This window comes from Mytilus edulis, chromosome 14 (assembly GCF_963676685.1).
Source record: "Mytilus edulis chromosome 14, xbMytEdul2.2, whole genome shotgun sequence".
In the NCBI taxonomy this organism is placed as follows: domain Eukaryota; kingdom Metazoa; phylum Mollusca; class Bivalvia; order Mytilida; family Mytilidae; genus Mytilus; species Mytilus edulis.
This window is the reverse complement of record NC_092357.1, coordinates 66787354-66801262: the sequence shown is the minus strand read 5'-3', so window position 1 is coordinate 66801262 and position 13909 is coordinate 66787354. Positions and strand designations below refer to the sequence as shown.

Sequence of the window (13909 nt, the reverse complement as noted above, 5' to 3'; positions counted from 1 at the left end):
TTTGGTGGGTGAATATGACGAATGAAACAAGATACATAGCCTTTGGTGGGTGAATATGACGAATGAAACAAACCATGTAGGACTTTGGTTAGGGAATATGACGAATGAAACAAGATACATAGCCTTTGTGGGTGAATATGACGAATGAAACAAGACATGTAGCCTTTGGTGGGTGAATATGAGGAATGAAACACAACATGCAACCTTTGGTTGGTGAATATGACGAATGAAACAAGATACATAGCCTTTGGTTGGTGAATATGACGAATGAATCAAAGAAATGTAGCCTTTGGTGGGTGAATATGACGAATGAAACAAGATACAAAGCCTTTGTGGGTGAATATGACGAATGAAACAAGACATGTAGCCTTTGGTTGGTGAATATGACGAATGAAACAAGACATGTAGAACTTTGGTTGGTGAATATGACGAATGAAACAAGCCATGTAGAACTTTGGTTGGTGAATATGACGAATGAAACAAAAACCTGTAGAACTTTGGTGGGTGAATATGACGAATGAAACACAACATGCAACCTTTGGTTGGTGAATATAACGAATGAAACAAGATACATAGCCTTTGGTTGGTGAATATGACGAATGAATCAAGACGTGTAGCCTTTGGTTGGTGAATATGACGAATGAAACACAAAATGCAGCCTTTGGTGTTAGAATATGACGAATGAAACACAACATGCAACCTTTGATTGGTGAATATGACAATGAAACAAGATACATAGCCTTTGGTTGGTGAATATTACTAATGAAACAAGACATGTAGCCTTTGGTGGGTGAATATGACGAATGAAACAAGATACATAGCCTTTGGTTGGTGAATATTACGAATGAAACAAGACATGTAGACTTTGGTGGGTGAATATGACGAATGAAACAAGATACATAGCCTTTGTGGGTGAATATGACGAATGAAACAAGACATGTAGCCTTTGGTTGGTGAATATGACGAATGAAACAAGATACATAGCCTTTGGTTGGTGAATATTACGAATGAAACAAGACATGTAGCCTTTGGTGGGTGAATATAACGAATGAAACAAGATACATAGCCTTTGGTTGGTGAATATGACGAATGAATCAATACGTGTAGCCTTTGGTTGGTGAATATGAAGAATGAAACACAAAATGCAGCCTTTGTTGTTAGAATATGACGAATGAAACAAAACATGCAACCTTTGATTGGTGAATATGACAATGAAACAAGATACATAGCCTTTGGTTGGTGAATATTACTAATGAAACAAGACATGTAGCCTTTGGTGGGTGAATATGACGAATGAAACAAGATACATAGCCTTTGGTTGGTGAATATTACGAATGAAACAAGACATGTAGCCTTTGGTGGGTGAATATGACGAATGAAACAAGATACATAGCCTTTGTGGGTGAATATGACGAATGAAACAAGACATGTAGCCTTTGGTGGGTGAATATGACGAATGAAACTAAACATGTAACCTTTGGTTGGTGAATATGACGAATGAAACAAGCCATGTAGAACTTTGGTTGGTGAATATGACGAATGAAACAAAACGTGTAGCCTTTGGTGGGTGAATATGACAAATGAAACACAACATGCAACCTTTGGTTGGTGAATATGACGAATGAAACCAAACATGTAGTTTTTGGTGGGTGAATATTGAAGAATGAACCCAGACATGTAGTCTTTGGTGGGCGAATATGGCTTATGAAAAAAGACATGTAGCCCTTGGTGGGTGAATATGACGAATGAAACACAAAATGCAGCCTTTGGTGTTAGAATATGACGAATGAAACACAACATGCAACCTTTGGTGGGTGAATATGACGAATGAAACAAGATACATAGCCTTTGGTTGGTGAATATTACGAATGAAACAAGACATGTAGCCTTTGGTTCGGTGAATATGACGAATGAAACAAGATACATAGCCTTTGTGGGTGAATATGACGAATGAAACAAGACATGTAGCTTTTGGTTGGTGAATATTACGAATGAAACAAAACATGTAGCCTTTGGTGGTGAATATGACGAATGAAACAAGATACATAGCCTTTAGTTGGTGAATATGACGAATGAAACAAGACATGTAGTCTTTGGTTGGTGAATATTAAGAATGAAACAAAACATGTAGCCTTTGGTTGGTGAATATGACGAATAAAACAAAACTTGTAGCCTTTGGTGGGTGAATATGAGGAATGAAACCAAAAATTTAGACTTTTGGTTGGTGAATATGACGAATGAAACAAAACATGTAGTCTTTGGTGGGTGAATATGACGAATGAAACAAAATGTGTAGCCTTTGGTGGGTGAATATCATGAATGAAACAAAACATGTAGCCTTTGGTGGGTGAATATCACGAATGAAACAAAACGTATAGCATTTGGTGGGTGAATATGACAAATGAAACAAAACATAGCTTTTGATGGGTGAATATTACGAATGAAACAAAATGTGTAGCCTTTGGTGGGTGAATATCAAGAATGAAACAAAACATGTAGTCTTTGGTGGGTGAATATGACGAATGAAACAAAATGTGTAGCCTTTGGTGGGTGAATATGACAAATGAAACAAAACATGTAGCATTTGGTTGGTTATGTAGACTTGGATATAATTCTTAGTTTGCTTTCATCATTAAATTCTTGAGATGTTTTGCAACTTGAACCTAGTTCTAGTGTTGTAGCGTATCTTTTTTAACTTGCACCTAGTTGTAGCGTATCTTTTGAAGTCGCATTTACATTATACAAAAAGATGTGGTATTATGGTCAGTAGATACAAAAAGATGTGGTATTATGGTAAGCAGATACAAAAAGATGTGGTATTATGGTCAGCAGATACAAAAAGATGTGGTATTATGGTTAGCAGATACAAAAAGATGTGGTATTATGGTCAGCAGATACAAAAAGATGTGGCATTATGGTCAGCAGAAGACTAATTTTTTTTCACATTTGGACGATTTCATTTTCGTGGGTTTTGCATTTTTCAATGCGGTTTTTAAATACTTCTGGTTTTATTAAAATAGAACTGCAATACCAACATGAAGCGTGATAACGAAAGTAACAGCAGGTCAAAAAAAAAAGCAAAGGAACATTCGAATATAAACGTACCACGCTCGACACGGCTAAATAGAAAAACCAACAGACCACGATATGGCTAAATAAAAAATACCAACAGACCAAGACATGGCTAAATAGAAAGATCAACAGACCACGACACGGCTTTTTGGAACTTTGGGTCCTCAATGCTCTTCAACTTTGTATTTGTTTGGCTTTTTAACTATTTTGATACGAGCTTCACTGATGAGTCTTATGTAGACGAAACGCTCGTCTGGCGTATACAATTATAATCCTGGTACTTTTAATAACTAAATAGAGAGATCAACAGACACAGAAAAATAAAGACTGAGCAACACAAACCAAACATAAAATCAGCCATTGGACCTCAACCGTAAGAAGTTGCATTACTATTGCACAGCAAATTTTAGCAGAAAATGAGCCAATAATTCAGTCCTTGACGTGAACGGTCCTGTTCAGAATTGCAAAATATGGTATTGTAAATTCACAATGTCCGGATAAAATCAGATTCATTTCCGGAAATACATTTCGGCAATTTTGTCTCGAATAGTAACGGCAATTTTGTCTCGAATAGTAACAAGTTTAATCTTAAAGAAGGTAAATTACAGTCGGTTGTGTAAGAAATAGAGTGAAAATATATAATATACACCATATTTTATTCAGAAGGATAATTGTAACAATTAATGTTAAGAAAAAACAATGTAACAATTAAATGTTCACAAAGAATAACAAAAGTGTCAAGCATGTGACATTATGCGGAAGACATCTTTGCGCTCACTTTTTCACGTTGGCGTTTCTGTTCCACTCTGATACAGGAATATGTGGCAATTACAAGTGATAACAACGCAACAGCTCCGATACCGACGATTTCAAGGGAAGCAAGCTTCAGACGAGTATCCATTTTCAGGTCGCTAAGTTCCTGTCGTGATTGGTCTAGACTATCTTCCACACGATCTTCTAGGCGTTGAATATGGTACAATGGTGTTTTCACTTTCTCTTGCTCTTCTATCTCGGCTGAAAAAAGGAAGAGAGGTCAATATAATTATAATATAAGAAACCCTAAATTGATTCACTCAATTACATTTTCAAGGTAAACAAACAGTTTTAAAAGTTATCAGACGTTATGATCGTGTGCAATTTAGAGTTAGCAAAATAAGAATTGATATCCTTGTACACGTATTATGATACATACTAAATAAACCATAACAAAAGCAAATGGGATACATTTCAATGTTTTTGAAACAATTACAACTTTGATCTTTGGAAATTTGACTCTAAAAGGTCAGCCATGTTGAATATTGCGTTTGATTATCAATTTACACCTGGATCATTAATCTATGTAAAGTACAAAATGGATACAGCAGGATTGTCAATCTGGTATATTCGGAGGGTTCCGAATTGAGAGCAATTGCAGATTTAGTACATTGGAACCGAATCCGGATTTCACTTGATAGTCGTTTTGTAGTCTCGTAAATTTCTCGTGATTCGAATCAGAACATGTATTCTAAACCGCCAACAGGTGCGATCATGGCAAATGACTTCACTGGCGTGATTACGGCATTTGATCTTACAACCAGCGTGATTACGGCATGTGATCTTACAACCAGCGGGATTACAGCACGTGATCTTATAACCGGTTTGATCACGGCACTAGATTGATTAGGGCATGTGATCGTATAACTGGCGTGATTTTGACATCTGATCTTATAACCGGTGCGATTATGGCATGTGGTCCTACTATTTTATACATCTGCTTTTATTGTAACTTTAGAAGGTTCCAAACAAAATGTGACAAGATAACACTTACCCAAAGACTCTGCTGATCGCTTGTTCCTCATGGCACATGATGACTGTAAAAGTAATTTAAATGTATGAGAAATGCATATTTCGTTTTTATGAAGTGAATATACGTCTGAAGGGTAGTATTCTCAAATTTTTTTAAAAGTATAAATCATTAAAAAATCCGTAAAAATGAATGCTTAATTTAAGATTAATTATATCTGTATATGTGCGAATCATTTACAAATAAACCACCGAACATTAAGTTCTAAATAAACAGATATAGAAAGATGTTGCAAGAGTGCCATTGAGACAACTCGTGTATTCATTATTATTGGTCAAAGTACAGTCAACACAGCCTTATGTTATACCGAACAGCAAGCTACGCAGGGCCCTCAATTTAACCAAAAGACATTAACACAAACGCCCATACACTGAAAAAAAATTTTGATCTAAGAAAGAACGTAAATAAAAAATCAACAAGATTGAAAATGCCTGCATGAAATGTGATAATGTGTAGCACACACGTACAATGTAGGATCTGAAACGGTCACGTGTAAAATAATTTTAAGGAAGTTCGCTACTCAGTTTCAAAATATTAAAAGCTTGTTAACACTTGATCATAGGGGATAAATAAAGGAAGCAAAAAAGCCAAAAAAGTGTCTACGTTCTTGTTTTCGAGATATTAGCAATTACAAATTTTGCGGTAAATATTCTCTTGATTTCTCATAGCTTTATCATTGACACAAGATCAAGTTCTCAAAAACTATTAAAAATTACAAAGATTTTATATCAAGACTTTTACAAATGGCTAAAAAGAAAAATGGGGGTCAATGGGCAACAATTTAAGGTATTCAAATGGATGAAACCAGAGGATTCTGATAATCTTGAAAAAAAACCACACGACTAGTGAACATCCTTAAGCGAACAATTCTTCATATCTTACCCCGTCACAGGTGGCGTTGCAAACTGTAAATGAACATTCGTAAGAGATTCCACCCTTTTTTGTAGTTTCCAATAACTTGAATACTTTAAAGAATGGACTGGTGGCGGTTTTTTTGTTACCTCCAGCAATGGTTTTGGTTGTGAAACCTTTGTTCTTTGGAATGATGGTTCCATCTCCACATCTGAAAGAATAAAGAGATGTAACGTGTACACAGGGTAAGCGTGTCTATTTCAATTTAGAATGAGTACGTTACCAGTTTGATACTGGATCCAAAATTGCTCTATTTACAAAACATATAACAAATAATCTTTATTCAAATATATACGTCAATGAACCAAAATATGTACAACTGCTCTTTGCAATCTTTAATAAACTATCTATAAACTATTCTACTTAAAGTATCTATATACAACTGGTACAAATTTGTACTCTTACAAATTTGTCCTTGGGTCAGGAACAAACTTGTCCTCCTGGTACAATAATGTACCCTACAAGTTTACACACTTGTCTTTGTTCCTCTTGTACAATTATGTACTTTACAAGGTGGTCACACAGACTCACACTTGTCCTATACGGTACAATACGGTTCCGCTTGTAAATATATACAAATCCGTATTTATAACAGGCACCGACCTGTTCTTTATTACTCTTAGTAATAATATTTAAATATATACGAGAGAGCGATCTCGAATATCACCGTACCGTGGTCTTATGTCTCTGAAGACTTTATGACAATCGACCCTGAGTTAGGATTCTCTCCTGCTTATATACCCCGATGGGAGCTGTACCATTCTTGAAGGAGGGGTGTTCTACCAAAGTGTCTCGTTACTCATATCTGAGTTTCCTTTGGAACACCCCTTCACATTTGACCTGACCCAAAGTTTACCCGCGAAACATCTTACTCTTTTCTATGTTTTATTAAAGTATATACAAATGCATTAAATGAGGCTTCTGCAGAACAGTTACTAAATATAAACAATCTAGCCTTAGATACCAAATCATCAGAGATTTGTCAAGTAATCTGAAATAGCTTTTAATAATTTCTTTGTATCCATGTAGAAATTTCGAATATCAATATTGAAAGATATTTATGGTTCTTAAATCTAACCTTTTATAAATTTCTAAAATGAATTTTAAATACCTACCCCGCTAGCAGAAATCGGTAGCTAGTGCCAAGATCCTTACTGACAGCCCTGCAATCGTATGGAATCACGCCTTCATAGTCAGCTGTAAAATAAAAAAAGTTATAACTTAATGTTCTCCTGACCCAAGTCTTGTAATGTTAATTCCCTTTTTAGTTTAGTAAATGTTGCCAGGTATTTGTTTAACATTCATGATCAATGCAAGTTCTTTAAAAAAAAATAGTAGAGTTGAACACATGTAGATATAAAACCAGTAAAACTTAGAGCTAGCTTCTCTGCTCAAATATTTCGGTAAAAAGGAATTGTCGAGTGATGAATCTGAAAATGCATAGCACGGTATAGCTTGAACCCATATAAACCCAGATACCAAATTTCAGAAATAATTGTAATGTATAAAGTTCCCGGAAAAGATGAGACTAAAAATATTCATGGGACAGACGGATGGACACAGGTAAAACAGTATACCCACTTTAAGGGGTGGTAAAAAAAGATGTGATACGATTGCAAATAAAATAACTCTCCACAAGGAACCAAAATAACAAATTGAAAAAATAAAGATTTTAGGACCAATTAAGTACAATGGAACATTCCGTATTTTCATAATTTGGTCCCAAATTTTAGAAATTAATCAGATCCCCCAATGGCGTCCATTATCTTGAGAATATTTTTTTTTACTTTCACTTTTGATATGAACGACGTTAAAAGTTAGTTGTAGGATACAAAACAATTAGGTTTTGTATCCTTCATTCATCTGCTGATGTCTTCTCGTATGTTAAAAGGTCTTACCGGTATCGACAGTTAATTTCAACTGAACTTTTTTCGACATAGCAACTGGACTTGGTATCGGTTCACCAAGAATGTCAATCAATTGAAGAGTTGTTCCACTTCCTGCATAATCATGGCCGAGAGATTTAACCAACTCGTGGTTTACTGGAAGGTAGCTAAAACAAAAAACAAATCGACAATCAGCACTTATGTTAGAGAGTGGTTAAGTTTCTTGTTTATTCCTTCATAAAATATAAACATATAGGGTATATAACTGTAGCAACTATATATATACCTTACATCATTACGGAAAAATATATTCTTATAGATACAAGAGTAAGAGTCAGAAGTTAGAAAAAGTAAACCATTATTGGTCTAAGTACAGTCTTCAACACAGAGTCTTTGCTCATACCGAACAGCAAGTTATGAAGGACCTCACAAAATTACTTAATGTAAAACCATTCAACAGGAAAACCAATGGTAAAATCTATAAAAAACCAATGGTCAAATCTATAAAAAACCAATGGTCAAATCTATAAAAAAACAATGGTCAAAATCTATAAAAAAACAATGGTCAAATCTATAAAAAAAAACAATGGTCAAATCTATAAAAAAACGAGAAACACTGATGAACGACACCAACAAATAAACAACTACTGAACATCAGCTGTAAACAATTGCAGCGGGTTTAAACTTTTGAATGGTACCAAACCGTCCCCCTCATCTGAACGAATAATGTAACATCACGATATAGAAAGATTCAGTATTGAATATTATGTGAAGATGAATTATATATTGGGCAATAAGGCAAGACTAGTCATTCAATTGTACCATAGGGTCAAATTAACAGGTATACAATTTGAGATTACTCAAATAGTGAAAGCTTTTTAAAAGCCAAAACTATGAAAAAAAAATTAAAAAAAATCATGCACCAGAGAATAAAATCATTCAAGACACATTCCAGGAATTTGTTTTAGCGCCATGGACAGTCAAAGAAACGGTATGATACAGCTTTTACTGTATTTTTAAATTAACACAAGTCCGTGCACTATTAAAAAAACATGTTTACGTAAGGAAGCCATCATTTGAGGGGGGACGGGGTTAGGATGATTTTTTTTTTCATTTTTAACCAAATGGTAGCTGCCTAAATAAATTACAAGAATTATCCTTCGTATGATTATGTGATCATATTGGCAAAACATTCGATTACGAGATTACTTGAGAGACACCCATGAGGGGCCTCATAGTTGTACGTAAATAAATCATTACTTGGACACAACCATAAGGGCCTCATATTTGCACGTAAATAAATCATTACACTTACTCTTCATCTATATCCTTCACCGCAACATTTTCAGTTCCATTTCCTTCGGCAATACAGGAAATTGTGTAAGTTTCATATTCATTCATTAATGTGCCGTTGTTAAATCCCCAGAATACTTGCAATTCAGCAGAGTAGAAATTAGATTTGTTCGATGGGGTCTGAAAAAAAGTCAATTGGATTCTTTATATTATACGAAATTTTATTGTTTATACGTTTGTTTCTACAGATCAATGCAATACAGATTCTCTAATAGCAGCTTTGGTATTACTGAAGTTTAATAATTTCCAATGAAACACCTAACCAGAGACCAAATGACGTAACCTTGGTGGCGTGTAAATAAATAAGTGTGGTTAAAAATAAATACATCAAGTAAGTTTCCAATGTTTTCAACATATAAATATCATATCAAGACCATCTACTTACATTAAATTCACAGGGACATCCAGAGCTCGTATCGTTTGTGTAACACAGACTGAGGGTGGTTTCAGTATTGGTTTCATTAATTGGATTGAGCGTGACGAGACCTTGTCGACACTTGATCTGTGCTTGGACATATAGATCCGATTTGATGGTCACATTAGCATTTCGTCCAGAAAAGTCAGCTGAACCGCTCACCTCGCCACAGAATTGTGAAACTAGCAAAATAAAACGATGCAGTATTATTTGAATGAGAAAATACAAAAATTGAAAAAAAAAAAGATTAACCCAAGTTTAAACATTACTACGATACCATTGAGTTATATTGCGAGATTCAAACAAAAACGGAAAAAATATGAACGAAAAATAATATGATAACCAACAAACAAAACAAGCTTCAACTTTGCGATGACGTTGCAAGTTTATTCGAAGTTCATTCGCGACATTCAGAGTTTGAAAAGTCTATTGGCATATTTTGGTTCTTGATTGTCCTTCGAAAATCGCAACCATCGCGTATTAACCGGCATATAAAAGCGTATTCCAGTTAAAAATTGTGCAGTTTCTAAATATATCTTATATTTCTAGGACAAAGTTCATTATCCATAATATTAAAAATAGCGCATTGGTCGAATATTTTCGAAGTGATAACTTTTTTAAAAACACATATATTCTAAACCCCATCCCTGAACTTGTCATATTGGAGTCTTCATTAAGAGTCTTTAGAACCGAGGGAGTCGGACCAATGTCAGACAATCTTATGATGGTGTTTTTAACATTAATTAAAATATGTTCTATTATTCTATATTATAGGGTTATTGCATGAATATTGGGGAATATTGTCCCGAGTAGAATTTTATATTGCACGAGCTTGCGAGTTCAATATATATTCTACGAGGGACAATATTCCCCAATATTCATGCAATAACCCTTTTATTGTATAGCAATATAATATTTAAAAGTAAAAATTGGTTTAAACTAAAATTTGGTCGTTGATGACGTCATGAATTTTGAAGATTATTGCACTAGTGCAATATTAGAATTTATTGCACGCTAACTTTTGGTTACTTTCTGTGGGAAATATTATATTGCTATACAATAAATTGTATTATAGTACAGTGTATTGCATTGTATTGTATAAAATTGTTTGATTGTATTCTTATGGGTGTAATTTTGCAATAAAGATTATAAAGATAAAATTTCAATATTTTTAAATTTGTGGATTAATAAGTTACTTACCATCCAAAATATAGCCTTTCGGTACAGTAGATCTGACAGCAACCTAAAAATACAGTCATAGTATGAATATAAATATATAACCAGACCATTTGTATGCCCCGTGGTGTTGAAAACTAAAATGTATTTAAATATGAGCCTTCTGCTAAACAAATTAATAGTTTCCAACGAGGCTAAAATGCATCTAAATAAGAATCTTTTGCTAGACTTATTAGCTAGACTTATTAATGGTTTCCAACGAGGCTAAAATGCATTTAAATATGAACCTTGTGCTAAACTAATTAATGGTTTCCAATGAGCTAGTCAACCGCTTCATGTATTTCATCGATGTTGAATACTACACCAAGGATCTGGATGATGATAACAGAAAAGAGAATGGAGAAGAGAAAGAGTAGAAACAGAAAAGAGAATGGAGAAGAGAAAGAGTAGAAACAGAAAAGAGAATGGGGAAGAGAAAGAGCAGATAAGTGCTAAAATATTTAGATGGGAGAATTTCAAAAATTGATGGGACTGCATGATACTGTAAAAGTTTATTATAGGATTTGATTGGAGATAACCGAGAAGGGATTTTCCAAGGGTTGGTACCCCTTGTCAATTGTTTTGGGGAACTACATTAAATTCTACATTCCTCAGAGTTTTTCAAGTGTTTTAAAGTAAACATAATCGAGGGCAGGGGAGAGGATATGCGAGACAAAGAATAAAACAAAATATAGATTATTAAATTATTAAATGTTGGCGGATTTAATTATCGCTTTAAAAAATTAAAAGCATTAAACAAAACTTAAAAAAGAGATACACAAGACTTACTGCTAGCAGTAGACAGGTCAAAATCTGTATAATCAACATTCTGGTACCTGCAAATAAAAAGCAATCAATTTACAGCTAATTTCATACAGCGTGTAGGGTAAAACTTTGGTCAACTTGCTTGCCTCGTTTGTATAAACGTTTATACGAACTTTGTACTCAAGATTGACATCTTCAAAAAATAAATAAAAACAAACTTGTACCTGTAAATATTAAATCCAATTGGACATTTATCTAAATTACTATTATACAATATACAAACTAAACAAGCTACATGTAGCTAAAAGCGTCTTGCCGTCAATGCATTAGGAAATGAGCTGCAAGACTTACTACCCCTTCTGTAGGCTAGCAAATAAAAAATGCTGAATTTAAAAAAAAAACTTAAAATACAGGGTAAAAGTGACGTGCAATTTTGTACATATACCATACATTGAAACAACAAATTAAAACAACAAAGGGTTTACGAAAAAAGAATATCAATGGATTTTAAACGCCATGATTATATAAAAAAAAAGGATTTCAGAGTTGATAATACATGTACTTCATTTTTTAATGCAAGCTCTCCCCGAATCCTCGTGAATTCTATAATTGTTAAACCATTACTTTCGCGAATTGTTTAATTGGAAAACAATTCGAACGTGAAATAAAAAGAATTTCTCCCTTTCATAGACTTCATACATCATATGTTAATACTTTTGCATCGATCCAATTATTGGTGACCAAAATGGGTCTTATAAGCGGTTCAAGAACAATTATACACGAGTCAGCACGAATACTAAACAAGTTTAAATCGAATGAAGACATTGTTTTCGAATAGAATAGAATATGTCCATTTCCCAAATTGCAAAGGGCATAAAATCATTTACAATTGGGTTGACAATATACAATAAAACCTATAATTTTGATTGGATTTGATTTGAATAGCGCGCGACTAAAATTTGGTACTGCCACTGGTCAATGTACGTTCTATTCGTGACTATACAATGCCTAGATATCAAACGAACATGCTACACAATATATGTACACCATCGGGAAATATTTTTAGAGCTAATTTCCAAATGCATGTAGAGCAAGACGTTGGTTAGCTTGCTTGCTTTGTTTGTATACAGTAAAATAGAATTGGGATGAGGTCCTATCGAACTAAAATATAATATATACAGGTTTAACTTTGCCCTTCTATATTGATTGCAGGTGTAAATCTTAGTTGCAATGCTTGAGCAAACATTTATACAAACAAAGCAAGCAAGCCAACCAAAGTTTTGCTTTACAAGCATTAGGAAATTAGCTTTAAAAATATTAAAAAAAACATGTTTGCAAGTTTTAGAAACCGGACGAAGAGGCCAGCTAATTTCTCCCGTTTCGTTTCAAGGACAAATAAACTTTATATTTTCTGACAAGTTAATTACATTTACATTTTATATTCTGAAATTTAAACCCACCACTTGTCAACTTTAAATGTTAAAAACTAAATCCTTCAAATTTTCCAAAACTATCGAGTTTTTAAACGCAGAAAGCGAAGAGGACCCAAATAATTACTGTTCCGCAAAAAAGTTGCAAAAGCGTCGATATCGCGTTAAAAAAGCTTTTTATACAAACTGCCTTGGTCAACGCTTTTGCACTGGATTAAAACTTTTTAAAGAAACATTCGATTCTTAAATTTATTCTTTTTGAATCAAAGGGACAAGATTTCAGAATTTTCCTTCAATAAGAACGCTCAAATCCAAAGTTTAGAAAACCGGAGATGTATAAATTCTTAACAAGCTACTTTACGACCCAAAAAAGGAGACAAGAAAGACAAAACCATATCTAAAGTGAACAATTCGAATTGCAAGTTTGTAAAGTTATTGAAAATAATATTGTTTTGTATTCAAAAGAAAAAAAGAGACGATAAATTAATAAAAACCATATTTGAAGTTAACAATTCGAATCGTAAAAAAAATACTTGTACTTACGGTGGATGTGCTTCTTTTGATAACCTTCTGAGTTGTGTGGTCTAACAAATTTCGGCCAGCTTTTATAGTACTCCAGTACAAAGAGTTCATCACGAATTCCACGAGCGGCGGGAAAAGATATACATTGTATCTACAAACGATCTATATTTAAACCTGTATGTTTTAGTGGTGAAAGCAACGTACCGGTTTTTAAAACTGGTTTTAAACTTTTCAATGTTTTATATTTAAAAATTTAATAATAAAATATTGTGCATCAAAGTTAATTGTGTATTTATTAAATATGTATACAGTATGTACGTATTTTGTTTGTTTTTACTTGACCCTTTAATTGTGTGTAATTTTGAATAAAGATAATATTTAAAAAAAAAAGGGTGAATTTTTCATTTTCAAATAGTATTTTTTGTTCCGAGATATATGGTAATATATTCATTCAACAAAATTCTGTTTGAAATAATAACACTGCATTATAATTTCA

General features: G+C 33.6%; 1 protein-coding gene across 1 annotated transcript; it reads right to left on the bottom strand.

Annotated features, from left to right (window-relative positions):
- Positions 1-3711: 3711 nt before the first annotated feature.
- Positions 3712-13552, bottom strand: LOC139503661 (vitelline envelope sperm lysin receptor-like). Its single transcript, XM_071293483.1, has 10 exons — positions 13435-13552; positions 11486-11532; positions 10682-10724; positions 9452-9663; positions 9029-9186; positions 7726-7880; positions 6943-7024; positions 5798-5978; positions 4880-4922; positions 3712-4086 (listed from the first exon to the last, which is right to left on the bottom strand). Exons 2-10 carry the CDS (start codon positions 11522-11524, stop codon positions 3824-3826), a joined length of 1176 nt encoding a protein of 391 aa, XP_071149584.1. The 5' UTR covers positions 11525-11532; positions 13435-13552; the 3' UTR covers positions 3712-3823.
- Positions 13553-13909: the final 357 nt, after the last annotated feature.